Source organism: Lethenteron reissneri, chromosome 56 (assembly GCF_015708825.2).
Source record: "Lethenteron reissneri isolate LAM-NWPU_2019-01 chromosome 56, ASM1570882v1, whole genome shotgun sequence".
NCBI classification, from domain to species: Eukaryota; Metazoa; Chordata; class Hyperoartia; order Petromyzontiformes; family Petromyzontidae; genus Lethenteron; species Lethenteron reissneri.
In genome coordinates, this window is record NC_083834.1 from 9,142,701 (window position 1) to 9,155,797 (window position 13,097).

Genomic DNA, 13,097 nt, shown 5'->3' on the forward strand with positions numbered 1-13,097 from the left:
GACCAGCCGTGGTGTTTGCTAAACATCCCCCTCGTGTGCCGTGCCGGCCTTCATAGGTGCTCGCTAACAGCACGTGTTAGCCATGGCCGGGAATTGAGAATTTAGAAGTGTACACAAATACAAAGATCCCCCGTATAGCCTCAACAGGCTGCGGGGGCGAGTGCTGTTAGCGAGCAACCTATGAAGACCGGCACAGCACACGAGGGACTGGGTGGCGAGCACCACGCCCGGCCGCCTTTGTCTCCCTAGTGGCGATGTTTACACACCGCGCCAGGTACTCATTTGAAGCTGGGGAGGCCCAGCACCGATTCAGATAATCGTCAGCGGTGTTGACCGTGGCCGGGCATCGAACTCGGGTGAGCGAGTTCACAGCGCAGCGTTGCCCGCTCACCCCGCCGCAACTCACCGCTCCCCACGAAGACACACAACAGACGCACGCACACACGCAAGCCGGCAAGCAAGCGCATCCGTGATGTGTTTACATTGTGTATGACCCCAAACCCAGCCTTCACATTTCACGCCTGGCTACGTCCAATAGCCCATTCAGCTGCGGGGTCGACGTTGAACTCAATTCGCGTCACGCGTGGCACCGCCAACAACAATACCGAGTCGGGCATTTGCCGCGTCGCTGAACTTGGAGCCGGCGACGTGAAAGGCACGGGGAGGGTGACCCGCGGGTCGAGGCTTAAGGTGCACAAATAACGAGTGCGCTTTGATGGCGATGAGTGCATTGAGATCTGCGCTCGTTGATAATAAACAGACGGGAGCAGCCGAAAAATGGCTCGCCACTTGGAAAGTAAATAAGTATTCAGTCCATCAGCCAATGATTCGGAATCAGAACCTTTATTTATGCTGGAGGAATCCGATGAGCTATGAAGTTTTCTTTATAGATATCCAGCACGGGCGGGTCAGAGAGTTACAGCAAATAAACAAAATATAAAAAACACGATAGGAGTGCAAAGCATTGGGAAGGTAAGTAAATAACTAAGAAAATATCAACCAAACTATTTTTGTTATTTTACCAGCTAAGGCCCGCGGAGCTATTAGCTTCTTTGTCAGAAGCAACGTGGCCATCACTAATGACAGCTCAACGAAGTGTCTTGTCGTCAAGTGGAAATGTACAGCAGCGGCCAAATACTCTGAACGCGTGACGTTCATCCTAAATGTGAATGGGGGGGGGAAGCGGAGGACATGGAGAAACAATCCACGCGACCACGGGGAGACGAACATGCTTGGACAACGCATCGAAACAATGATCATGTCCACACAGGCCAACTGGCCCAATTGTGACCGAGTCCCTGCATCGACGCGTGACTGCAAGGATCCATACTCGTTGGTTCTTTCGGTAAAGTCACGTAGGTGAAAACAAAAATGAAAATAACTAAATTTAATCCCGCCTCTTGCCTCATATAATATCTTGTTACAAGCAGCTCTTGTCCACTCCGGCAAATTATTTCTTGCTGTGGCTGCCCCCCCCCTCGTGCCATTCCCTGGCTACCACATTCAGATAAGCCCCTCCCCCCCTCCCCTTTAACTTGTATTTAAGAGCTTGTCTCTTGGATTTTGCCTTACCTGATACAGTAAATTTATCTGTGACGGTCCCACCTGATGACGGAGACTTGTGTTGCCTCCGAAACGTCTTGATTTATTATTTTATTTCTATTATTATTTCTCTTATTTTTATTTATTTTTTACCTACGTGACTTTACCGAAAAACCCTAAGAGTATGAATCCTTGCAGTCACGAAAGCTTCAAATCTAGAATGATGACGGAGGCTTGTGTTGCTCCCGAAACGTCGTGATTTAATTTAACTACTTTCATTTTTATTATATTTTTATTATTTTTTTTTTTTTCTTTTTTCTACATCACTTTACCGAACGAACCAAAGAGTATCGACTCAAGCCTTTTAGTTTCACGCACGGGGCACAAACATGCGTGCAACATGTTGTGTAAAGCGCACGCGGCCTCTGTGCGTTTTACAACAACAAAAAAACCACATCAGCATTTCCTGAACAAATGAATTGTGGCCTTCTTGCGACGTCTAAGCTCGCCGCTCTTGTGACCACACCGGCGGATTGTGAGCCACACGACGACACAGCAAGGATCGTCCCATTGCATTGTCCAAGCGCGCACAGCGGCACGTGGCCGACTACCACGGGCCGATGAGAGGTCACGAATTGAAGGCGTGCGCACCGCGTTACGATAACGGTGACCCAGACCCGCTCCCCCCCACAACCACAACCGCCCCCATGTGCGCGTGCGTGGACTTCCCAATTAGCGTGCACGGTATCCGCTCGCAATCCGTATCTCTGTAATTAATGAGTCTGCTGCAGTGGGGACTGCCCTGAGGGCCGAGCTTAGTCCAAGGGTCGGAGCAGAATTGATACTGTTAAAAATATATATATATTTAGCTATTTTTTTGGTTAAACACGTAGGCTTTCGCGACCAATATAAAAAATATAGGTTTTTATTTTTTTAGGGGGGGGGGAGGGGGGAGGTTAGATCGCATAAATATAAATGTGTCATTAAACCCGTCACCACCCGACACAGCCAATTAGTAAACCGGCACACCGGTGTGCTGTACTAGTAATTACAGAGTACAGTGTTGCTGTACTAGTAACGAATTGGCATGTTCTGTTTACGTGACAAACGTTATTAATTTTGGATTTGCTCTCCAACACACCGGTGTGCTGTACTAGTGTAGTGGGTGCCAAGGAGGTATACACTTTAACTTGGAGGCAAAACGTTTATTCTCACACCCCAACAGGATAACTACGTAAACGTAACACTGGTTAACTAGACCACAACGGGGTAACTACATAACCGGGTCAGTCAGGAACACACTGCCTGACCCACGATGCCAAGCTTAAGACTGAAGACCGAGGACCGATGTAGCCTCGACGGGTTGATTCCAGAAGACAGCCGCGATTGCTCTCGGGACCTCCCTTTTATACTCCTGAGCGTGGCCTCGCTCCGGCCACGCCTCCTTCTGGATCTCACCAGAAGGTTCTCGACCGAGCACCACGTGTCCCTCAAGCCACCCTTTGGGCCCCCTCGCTACCCTGTCCCGGTCACGTGCCCTCTCGGGTTCAAACAGACTGTCACGTCCTTGCATCCCACTGGGATTTTGGCACACAGAGTTGGTGTACGGTGTTTTTTTCTGCAATATTTTTCTGTCTTTTCTTGGATTTTCTGTTTGCACTTAGTTACATATTCACTTTAAGATGTTTTTTGTTCATGTTTTTGTTTTTTTGTTTGTTGCGGTTGCACCCGATTCAAGAGCCGAATGGCTCACAGGGCTATACCTAATAAATGAACTTGAACTTGTGACGAGGAATTATATAGTCGTGGGGGATGGAGGGAGGGGAGGGGCCATGGTGAGTGTGTGGGCGGGCTGTGGACTGGCAGGCGACGTTGTGAGGCACGGGGGGGGGGGGGGGGGGCGCTGGGAGGCAACGCATGGAGTTCAAACTGAAGCTTTGTGATGCAGGGGGTGGAAATAGATAAGAAAGCTAAGATTAAGCAGCCTTTAGTTATGCTCCAATAAAAAACTTCGGGTTTTGAGTTGAGCACTCCAATAAACCACATGCACTATGAAAAAGACCCATTGCCTGAAACGTCACCGATTGTACATTTATGTTTTTCTTTTAAGGCCACAAGAGTGCTGTCGATGAACGCATTGAGGTTTTTAGTTGGGGCAGTGTTCGTCACACCGATGGACCAGCTCCTGTCACTGCAACATGCAATTCCTTCTACATCACGTGCCCTTCGACTCACAACATGTAAGCATCCAGTGCTCAAGTTAAGAGGTGGAGGATACCTTGACTTTTCAGACTTTTTAGTCAACCAATGCACGTTTGTTGTCGACCTCCTTCGAGCATTCAGACGTGGAAAGCAGCCGAATGCGGCCACACATAAAATATCCGAGCGTAATTAATTACTCAAGAGTGAGCAGCCATCTAAAGAATAAGAAATGTTGCGGGTCGTTAGGCACGGTTTGCAGGAAACGCAACAAAACGATCTAATTATAAATAAAATTTTCGGGGTGTATTTGATTTTTTGCAAATATGATTTTGGTTTTATTCAAGTAGGTCGTGCGTCTCCGCAATGCCACACTTTGGGGACACGCTGTGAATTCCAATGAGGCCGGAGTTGGTGCACGGACACGTCACGCGCTGCCTTACGGCCACCGCTTAACATCCGCGACCACGTGACACGCCTCCCTCGTTATCCACGGTGATGCTCCCCTTGCCCTTGCCATCCAACGACCCTCCTCACCGGCCGCAGGATGTCGGCCGCGCGTCGTCTCCCGAACGGGACTGACTCCTCGCGAGCGAGCGTCCAGCCCCCACGAAAGGTTAAGTCATCGGTTGAATGTCCCGGGTCACCTCTGGTCGGCTCACACGCCACCACACGGGTCTCAGGATGCAGGCATTCTTCTGCTGTTCGGCTGGGGGGCTCGCTGGTTGGGTGAGGAGCAGGACGAGGGGAGGAGGAGGTCCCTATACCTCTGCCCTCAAAAGCTCCCTGCGGACTCGTAGCGAAGGGGTTCAGGGACTTTCCACCCACCCTGGTGTTGTCCGTATCTGACCACGTGAAAATGCGGTTAGAGCGATCGACTCGCAATCGGAATGTGGAGTAGAACTGGGATGATTTGAAGTCAATTGATCAATAGTAAATTGTAATTGCCTACTTTAAAATCAATTCATCGGCCTCCATTAAAAACGATGGCCGCCCTGCCTCGCGAAGGCAGGAAACCCCTTTACACACCGAACCCAGCGTGACGTGGTTGATGACGTCACAAAGCCTCGCCCGCCACCTCCCATCCAGCAGCAATGCGTGGGGGCAGAAGCGAGACGATCGTCCCCATCTCTTGGTTGTGAGTTTAAATAACCTTTTGGAATGGAGGCAAGGGTAAGGCAGTGCTAATGAAGGTGGTGAGATGTTTTTGTTACGCGTTGTTACCTGGCAAATAATTGAAGTGCAAATTGCTTTAAAAACGTGGGGCAGATGCTTCGCTGCGCTTTTAGAAACGGGGGGAATGCACGCGAATGTGAGGACCGTACGTTTTAATACATGGAGAAATTAAGTTTTTTTAAATATATTTTAAACTCATGTATGGGGAAGGTTTAGGGAACGCTTAAAGTAACCACCACCAGTACTTCTCACTGCAAAGCTCACTTCCTGTTTGGAATGTCACGCACAACCACAAACGTTTGTAACAGATAATTTATTTACGGGGTGTATTTCTTTTTTACTGTAGCCAGTCATAACATAAACATAACGGCACAAATTCTTCGCAGAAATTGATGCTTATACGTCCACAAAATGCAGGAGCAATCCATAAATTAACATTTACAAAAAAAATGTTAATTCCTCCCAAACACGATCTTCCTCTAACATTGCATGCGGCGAGAGATGTTCTTCTGACTTCGTTCCAGGGCCTCGGGTTTAAACGACGTTTGCCAAATGACTAACGCGCAGATAATTTTCAATCTCCCGCATTGAGATAAAGCCATTCCGAAGATGCCATCAGTTTTATTGTATAACTACAGTGGAGAATTCTGTCCCAGAGTCAAAACACGCATGACAGTCTGTGCGAACAGAATTGATTAATGAGGTGCAGCGACTTTTGGCTGGCCATCGAACAAAGATGGTCACCGCATCACGTGGCGCTTTCAGATGCGCTTCTGCGGGCGTCTGGAAGCTCTTCCTTCCGATATTAGAAAGCCACTAAATCTATGCACTTTTAAATACTCTAGATTGAAAACTAATTTCTTTAAAAACTGCTTTTTGTGTTTCGTTTGTTGTCCTTCCCCCGCACTTCTGATTTTGCCCTTCCACCGCACCTCAGAATAACGCGGTTGACGATGTACGGTTCAACGTACATACATATATGTTATGGGTCCTGGTTCAAATGGATGCAATGGGCCCGTACCTTCTCTCCAATGTTTCCACTCTTCTTAGAAGCTTCGGCACCTATGCCCCCCCCCCCCCCCCCCCCTTCGGCTCATGGGTCCCCAGTGCAGTTGCACCACCTGCACACCAGACAGCTACGTCACTGCGTGTACACGAGTCCCACGTGATGCAGAGTGCCGATTCAAAATGAAGGGCTCTCTTGCATCGTATGGCTCATGTATGCGCACCGCCTGGTGTGTTGTTGGGTATATCATTGGTGGCATAATTAGAAAACTGACACATCCGTGTGTACATCACAGCCACTCCTCGTTGTGAGAACATTGGTCTGGATTATTTCGGGTTTGTTCAGAGCCAAGTTGATAACACGAGAAGACGTCCGCCTGCGATAGACGCACAGATGCCCATGTTATGAATTTCACCGCCTGCCAACTGGCCATACGCCACTGGATCGACGCAGACACAAGTGTCAGTCCGACGGGATGGATCGCCAAGTCTCCTTAAAAGGATGAATTGAAATGTCCTGCAAGAGAAGGCTGAGCCCAATGTTACGCAGACTCGCCGGTCAGTGCACATGAGACTCCCTACCAAGCAGTATACTCCACTCACGCTGGCTATAGTCAAGTGACCTTTGAAAGTTAACGTAAACCCACAACGTGTTAAACTTAAAATGTAAACGAAAACTGTCATGTCCACGGTGTCCGAGCACAAATAAAAACGATCACATTTCTGCTCGTTTACCGCCTTGAAAACAAAACAGAGAGGGGTCCGGTGTTTGAGACGATAACCCAAACTCAGCAACAAAAACAAATTAAGAGAAAAAATAAAAAAAAAACATCGACTGACTTCTCGCTGGAGAGTGCACTCTTAAATGCCTTGAAAACACCAGGGTCCATTTCGCCTCGTTAAGTAAATCGCCAAGCCGTTTCATATTTCCATCCTGTTAATCCTCTGCCAGATGAGGACCCCCCTTCAAGTCCATGCCCGATGGTGGGTGTTATATTACCATACTTCACCACGCTGGTCTGTTGCACTTTCAAGGCGGGGAGAATAGAATGGGGAGGAGGGGGGGGCATTGATGTACTGCATTCTGGATAACCGACCATCTAACCCCCGACAGCAGCCGGTGACAACAATGCATTGTGGTCACTCATCCAGGCACGACGATCCAGGCTCAAAAAATCCTGCTGAACTTCTGGGAGCTACTAGGAAACGGGCGCAATCCGGGGTGATTTGTCCATAAGGATTTTTTTTTACCTTACCAATGCCGCCGTTAAATTGAAAGATTTTTTTTGTCAGACATTTGCTTTTACTGGCGCAACAGAGTCCATTTCCTCAACTCGGGAGAGCGGTGTGTGAGAGAGGGGGGAGGGGGGGGTGAGAGAGTCTGCGACCCACGCGTTCGGGTCTCTGTTAACAGATATATTTAGGCTCCCCGCCTGAACAGGATTATTAAACACGAAAATCTTCTTTTCATCAGCACGACGAGCCGACGGGCCCCACAGGGCATGCCACCCTCCGGTTGCTGCCTGGCAGTGCTCCCTCGGAACGAAAACGCCGTGGGGCAATCCAAGCCGCTAATCTCAGCACGCGACGAAAGCCAACGGGCGCCGGTGGTTGTCATTTTCAATCCGATTATAAAGTGGAGCCTCACTCGGCCACAAGCTTTACCTGCTCAATCAGGCCTTCGAGAACTCGGCGTGCCGAGCCCTCGCAAAGAGTTCACATCTCGTCACACGCGCTCGCCCAGTCTTATCCCTTCGAATAGAAGCCATGCCCCGCGCATTACGCGCGCGCACCCACGTGATGGCCGGTGGCAGAACAGCGCAGCGGTGACACAAGTGGGTCTCTCACAGGCAAGAAGCCACTGGGTTCGATTCCCGACCTGGGCGCGCCTTTTCTGTATGAAGTTTGTATGCCATCCCCCCTGTTCTGAGTGGGCTTTCTCCGGGTTCTGCAACGTAATACAAGCTAAAAAAACTAATATACGTCTAATGTATTTGGTATTGTCGAAAGATCCCAATGATACAAATTCGATGCAAGAAACTCAACTGGTATTAGATGGACTCAGTGAATATTTTCCTGGGTAAACATGCACAATAATAACCCAAACTACCCTAAACTATTAAAACTATTTTTGATTTACCAGAATCAGCGACCTGGCCACTAATGACAGCTCAACGCAGCGACTCTAGACGTGGAAATGTATATCTGCCAAATACTCCAAACGCACGTTTCTAAATGTGGAGGAAAAAACCTGGAGGACCCAAAGAAAACAATCTATGCGACTACAGGGAGAGAGAAAGAGAGAACACGCAAACTCCAAATATACAGCAGGCGTCAGGGTCGGGATCGAACCCATGACACTCCTACATACCAGGCGAGTGATTTAACATCTCCTCGTCACCGTGGCATGCCGTAAAGCTGATTAAACTTGCCAAACTTGCAGCCATTAAACCAGCACCAATCAGAAAGACACATTAACGAAAGCGAAATCATTCGTCAAGTGTACGCATGTTCCTGCTGCTGCGGTTGTTTCTTGCAGTTGTGCTGCGGTTAGGGAATGTAGAGAACCTCGCATTGTTCGACGCGATATGTCCGACGTTACGCTCCAACACGCTTCAAGTTTTGGAATTGGAAATTCAGGAAGCGAGTTGAAGCACAACGCCAGGCAATGTGCAGAGCAGCACGCGGTTACAACAAGAACACACGAGCGGAGAGTCCCGTGAATGAATATGTTACCACTTCAGAGTTGGCGATGTATGCATAGATGTTGAACTTCTTCGCGCCGTCGTAGCCAACCGTGCGAAGCGGGAGATGCCATCACCGGAAGACAAGTTCATCATCTCATAAAAATGTGTTTGTTTAATGGGAATGATTTTAATTACGGAGCACGCTTGCTTAACAACTCCGGGGACTGCAATCAAAGCAGTGCGCAATCGCTCCTTAAATCGCACTCGGGGACGCACACACACACGCACACGCGTGTATGCACGCGCACGCGCGCACACACACACACACGTGTATGCATGCGCACGCGCACGACAGTGCGCCCACCACACTGTGTGACGCAGTCAACTTATCCTCGGTGATTTGGGGGGGGGGGCAGATAAAACTAAAACACGAGTGTGATACAAAATGTGTACAGATTAAGCTATTAGAATAAAACCCCATTCAATGTTAACCTTCGTAGAGTGTGGGGTGGTGAAGCTGCAGAATGTGTCGGCTGGTTTTTTTACCGCTTATTGGACCCGATCACTGACTCACGAGTGAGATTTCAGTAAAAAAACAATGTTTTTAAACCAGGTGAGAACTACTCGAGACGCTAAGAATAGCGTCATTTGTGAGAGTGATCTTGGGGGAGGGAGGTGTATTAAGTCGAGCCGGTGTGTGTGGGAGGGGGGGGGGATGACTGCTGCCGGCCGCCTAATCCCCACCGGGTAGATTGGCAGGTACATTCAAATTCATATGCTTGGTTCTTTTGGTAAAGTCACGTAGAAGGGAAATGATAAAATAATAAAATAATAAAAATAAAACAATAAAATTCTAACGACGTTTCGATTGCAACGCAAGCAATCATCATCAGGTGTGATGATTGCTATTTTATTATTTCCCTTCTACGTGACTTTACCGAAAGAACCAAGAATATGAATCCCTGCAATCACGAAAGCTTTAAATCGAAAAATACTTGAAAATTATTTAAGACCGCAACGGGAGGAAGATTTCTCCACATAATCTGAACGTTTTGCCTGATGAGGCCGGTTGCTGAAATTACCGGCGAAACGGCATGGTACTCGAATTGTAAATGTCGTGGTGGTGGGTTCACTCTCCAACACAGACACACAGCGGTGTGCTGAACTAGTAACGATTTGGCACGTTTCGTCTACGTGACAAACCTCACTAATCGGCTGAGTCTGGTGGTGGCGGGTTTAACGATATATTTACGCGATCTAAACAATTTGTCGAATTTGGACCCCCGACGCAGGCACACGATGACCTCCTCTTGCGAATAACGTGAGATGATCTTTAGCGTCCAATGTGAGCTTAGCAAACTGCGAGGCGTATCATTAAGATTACAGCATTAATCAAGGCGGCCGCCAGATTTGAACCGTGAACCTCCGAAGCAAGCGGCGAGCGCTCTGTCGATCGCTGGGCCGCGTCACCGCACCACAGAGACGGCTAATAATAGAACGAGCGCCTGCCTTGACTGGCGCACAACACCAGATATTTAATTTTTTTTCTTCGCAAAGCGCAGTTAATCCGCAATCTGGATTATCCACCCGCAGGATAATCGAGAGTTTGCAGCAGTTCTCGTGAAAACACAAACTTATTTTTAAGGATAAATTAGCTAAACGGATAGCGCTGCATTCCGCATGCAGGCCTATTCAAAGCCTAATAAATGTACCATGTATATATAGAAATAAAAATAAATTAGTACATGAACACAGAGCAGATATCTCACTTGTCGGTACCCCCCGAGGTGGAATAACTTTAGCAGTTCCAATTTCTTTATGTTGCCAATATCGATTAATCATGTGATGACCATTTGACATGAACGGGAGTTTTAAGTAATCTCCCCTCTCATTTGCCGTGTAAATATACGGTTAATATCTTTAGTGTAAATATATGGTAAATATTTTTAGCGTACACGTGTGGTTATTATCTCTGTGTAAATATATGGTTAAAACTAAAGGCTTTGCTCCCATTGATGGTACCGATTTTGGCTCTGGATAATGGACTAATTCTGTCCTCACGATTTATAGCCATAAAACAAATGGGTAAAAAGCCTGAAAGTTTCAGATTAATACCGCATTGGCCAATTTATTCAAATCACTCTTTTAATATTTAATGCTGCGGAGTGCATACGTCTTGCGGGCCTAAATTGTTTAAGTTTGTATGAATTATAACTATCACTTTGGAGAAGACTGCCCGGTGCAAAACAGCTTAAACAAAAAGTTTACACGTATGTCGAATTGCATTTTCGCACGAGGCATTATTTACATTGTAATTTTAGATATTGTCTCTAGTTTTATTTTGAGCAGCCGGTGGAGGAAGTTCTGAGTCAAGGCAATAATGAAGTCTAAACTCTCATAAACAAAGACCGAAGTAAACATAATTAACCCTTTCCCGTTCCGATACGTCTGCAAGGTGCAGGGTGGGTCCCGTTCACCGCTGAAGCTCCGAATGTGCAAGTGGTTCGTTGTTATTTAATATAAAAATGCGTAGCGCCGTTGTTTTTCAAGACACGCCCGCCGCACTCTATGATAGCTGGCGCCAAACTGTGCCACGCGCCCTCCCGCATGGCCTTGTGGGAGCCCTCGGTAGCGATAAAGTTATTTTATTTCAATTTTATTCCGATTCCGTTACGATGACGTACACATCTATCATCGGAAGAGAATTCGGGAAAAAAACGACGTCGTACGTCATCAGAATGGGAAAGGATTAAACACAGTTAATGAAACCAATTGTCTAAAATCTAATTGCAGCACTGAGATTTCGCACATAAGTAGCAAATGAAATAGGAGAATGTGGAGCCAGACGAGGAGACACGCTTTCGCTACATTTTATTCACAGCGACGTTTGATGATGTTTTCAGGAATGGGAGAAAACAAGGACATTATATGGAGGCCGTAACATTGCCAAACTGCATTCCCCGCTCCTCACCGTCACAAACATTTGAGGGGGCAGCGCCCCACTAAATCTTTCTGAACCCGTGCCCCTTATCAGACACATCTGTGAAAAAGAGCTTAATAAGCTCATCGGATTTGTCCGGTATGAATAAATATTCTGATTCCGATTCAGAATAGGGGTACCGCGGGCGGGCGGGCGATCGTAACACGTGTGTGAACCCTGCAGCGATGGCCCGCTGGTGTTTTTGCAGCGAGCACCCCCCCCTCCTCCTTTCCCCCCCCGGTCACATCTCGTGCCGCCGAGTCCCACCGAAGCACGGCCGCTTGTCCTCTGCTCCGCACCCCCCTCGCCCCGCGGTGGAGAGCCCGCCGCCGCTCCTCAGTCGTACATATCCTGAAACATCTCCTGGCCCGTCCGGATGTACGCCTCCTTCTCCTCGGCCGTCATTTGGGCCACCAGCTGCGGGTTCTGGCTCACCTCGCTGTAGGGGTACGGCCGCCCGGCCACCATCACCGTCACGGTGGTCACCTCCTCAAACTCGTCATCGTCGTCGTCATCGTCATCTTCGTAGTCCACCTGCCCGTCACGCCGCCGCTGCTGCTGCTGCTGCGAGTGCTGGGGCAAGTGCCGCTGGTGCTGATGATGCTGCTTCTGCTGGTGCCGGTGCTGCAGAGCCGCGTGCGCCGACGAGGCCTGGGGCCGCCGCTTTGCCGGCGGGGAGTCGTCGCCCGACTCGCTCGTGTCGCTCTCCGAGTCGCTGGCCCCGCCGGCGCCTCCCCCCACCCCTCCGCCCCCCCCACCGCCGCCCCCCCCGACGGTGGCGATGGCGGCGGCGGCGGCGCGGGTGTCGGCCAGCGAGGAGGAGGAGGCGGCGGCGGTGGCGCCCGTCGCTAGGCTGCTCTTCTTCTCGTGCACCAGCAGCGCCCGCATCACCTCCTCGCTGTCCAGCTTGTGGCCACCCGCACCGCCGCCGCGCTGGTCGGAGCCGTCCGGGCCCGTCTCGGAGCCCACGCCTGCGAAACGCACGCAGTGTCAAGAGCGCACGCGGTGTGCATTGTCGCACGCGTGTCACACGCATGTCACACGCATGTCGCAAGCAGTGTCAATAATCACGGTAATTATTTGTTTTCGATCGAGCGCCCTTCTTTTACACCTGGGCCATCTCAGAGCGCTGTTACACACGACAAACGACTTGCACCACATCTCATCTCAACACATTTAAAAGGGGCTCCCCCAGCGGCAGCTGTCCCTCTTGTGGCAGAAGGTGACCTAGTCGGCACCGGGCCTGCAAGCGGGTGGAAATCGCCCGCCAGTAGTGGGCAACGATTGCCTATGACTAACTCCCAATTCAGTAATTTATGGGTACTTTTATTTTTAATTCCTCAAATTTGGACAATGATCATCAATATTATTACTACGAGTCTCGCGACTCTTTTTCAGGGGGGGGGGGGCTGGATTTTTGTCGTGCAAGCGTGCCAACGCAGCGTCACACGCGGAGCATACCAACGTCGGCCTCGCGAGCCAAACGCCCCCCCCCCACTCCCTCCCTT

General features: G+C 49.2%; 1 protein-coding gene across 1 annotated transcript in view; it reads right to left on the minus strand.

Moving 5' to 3' along the window:
* Positions 1-11,463: 11,463 nt before the first annotated feature.
* The window catches only part of GTF2E1 (general transcription factor IIE subunit 1), a 38,751-nt gene continuing 37,117 nt past the window's right edge, over positions 11,464-13,097 (minus strand). The window contains exon 5 of the mRNA XM_061574630.1: positions 11,464-12,560. Coding sequence (XP_061430614.1) covers positions 11,926-12,560 — 635 coding nt within the window. The 3' untranslated portion in view covers positions 11,464-11,925. The remainder of the gene's footprint in view (positions 12,561-13,097) is intronic.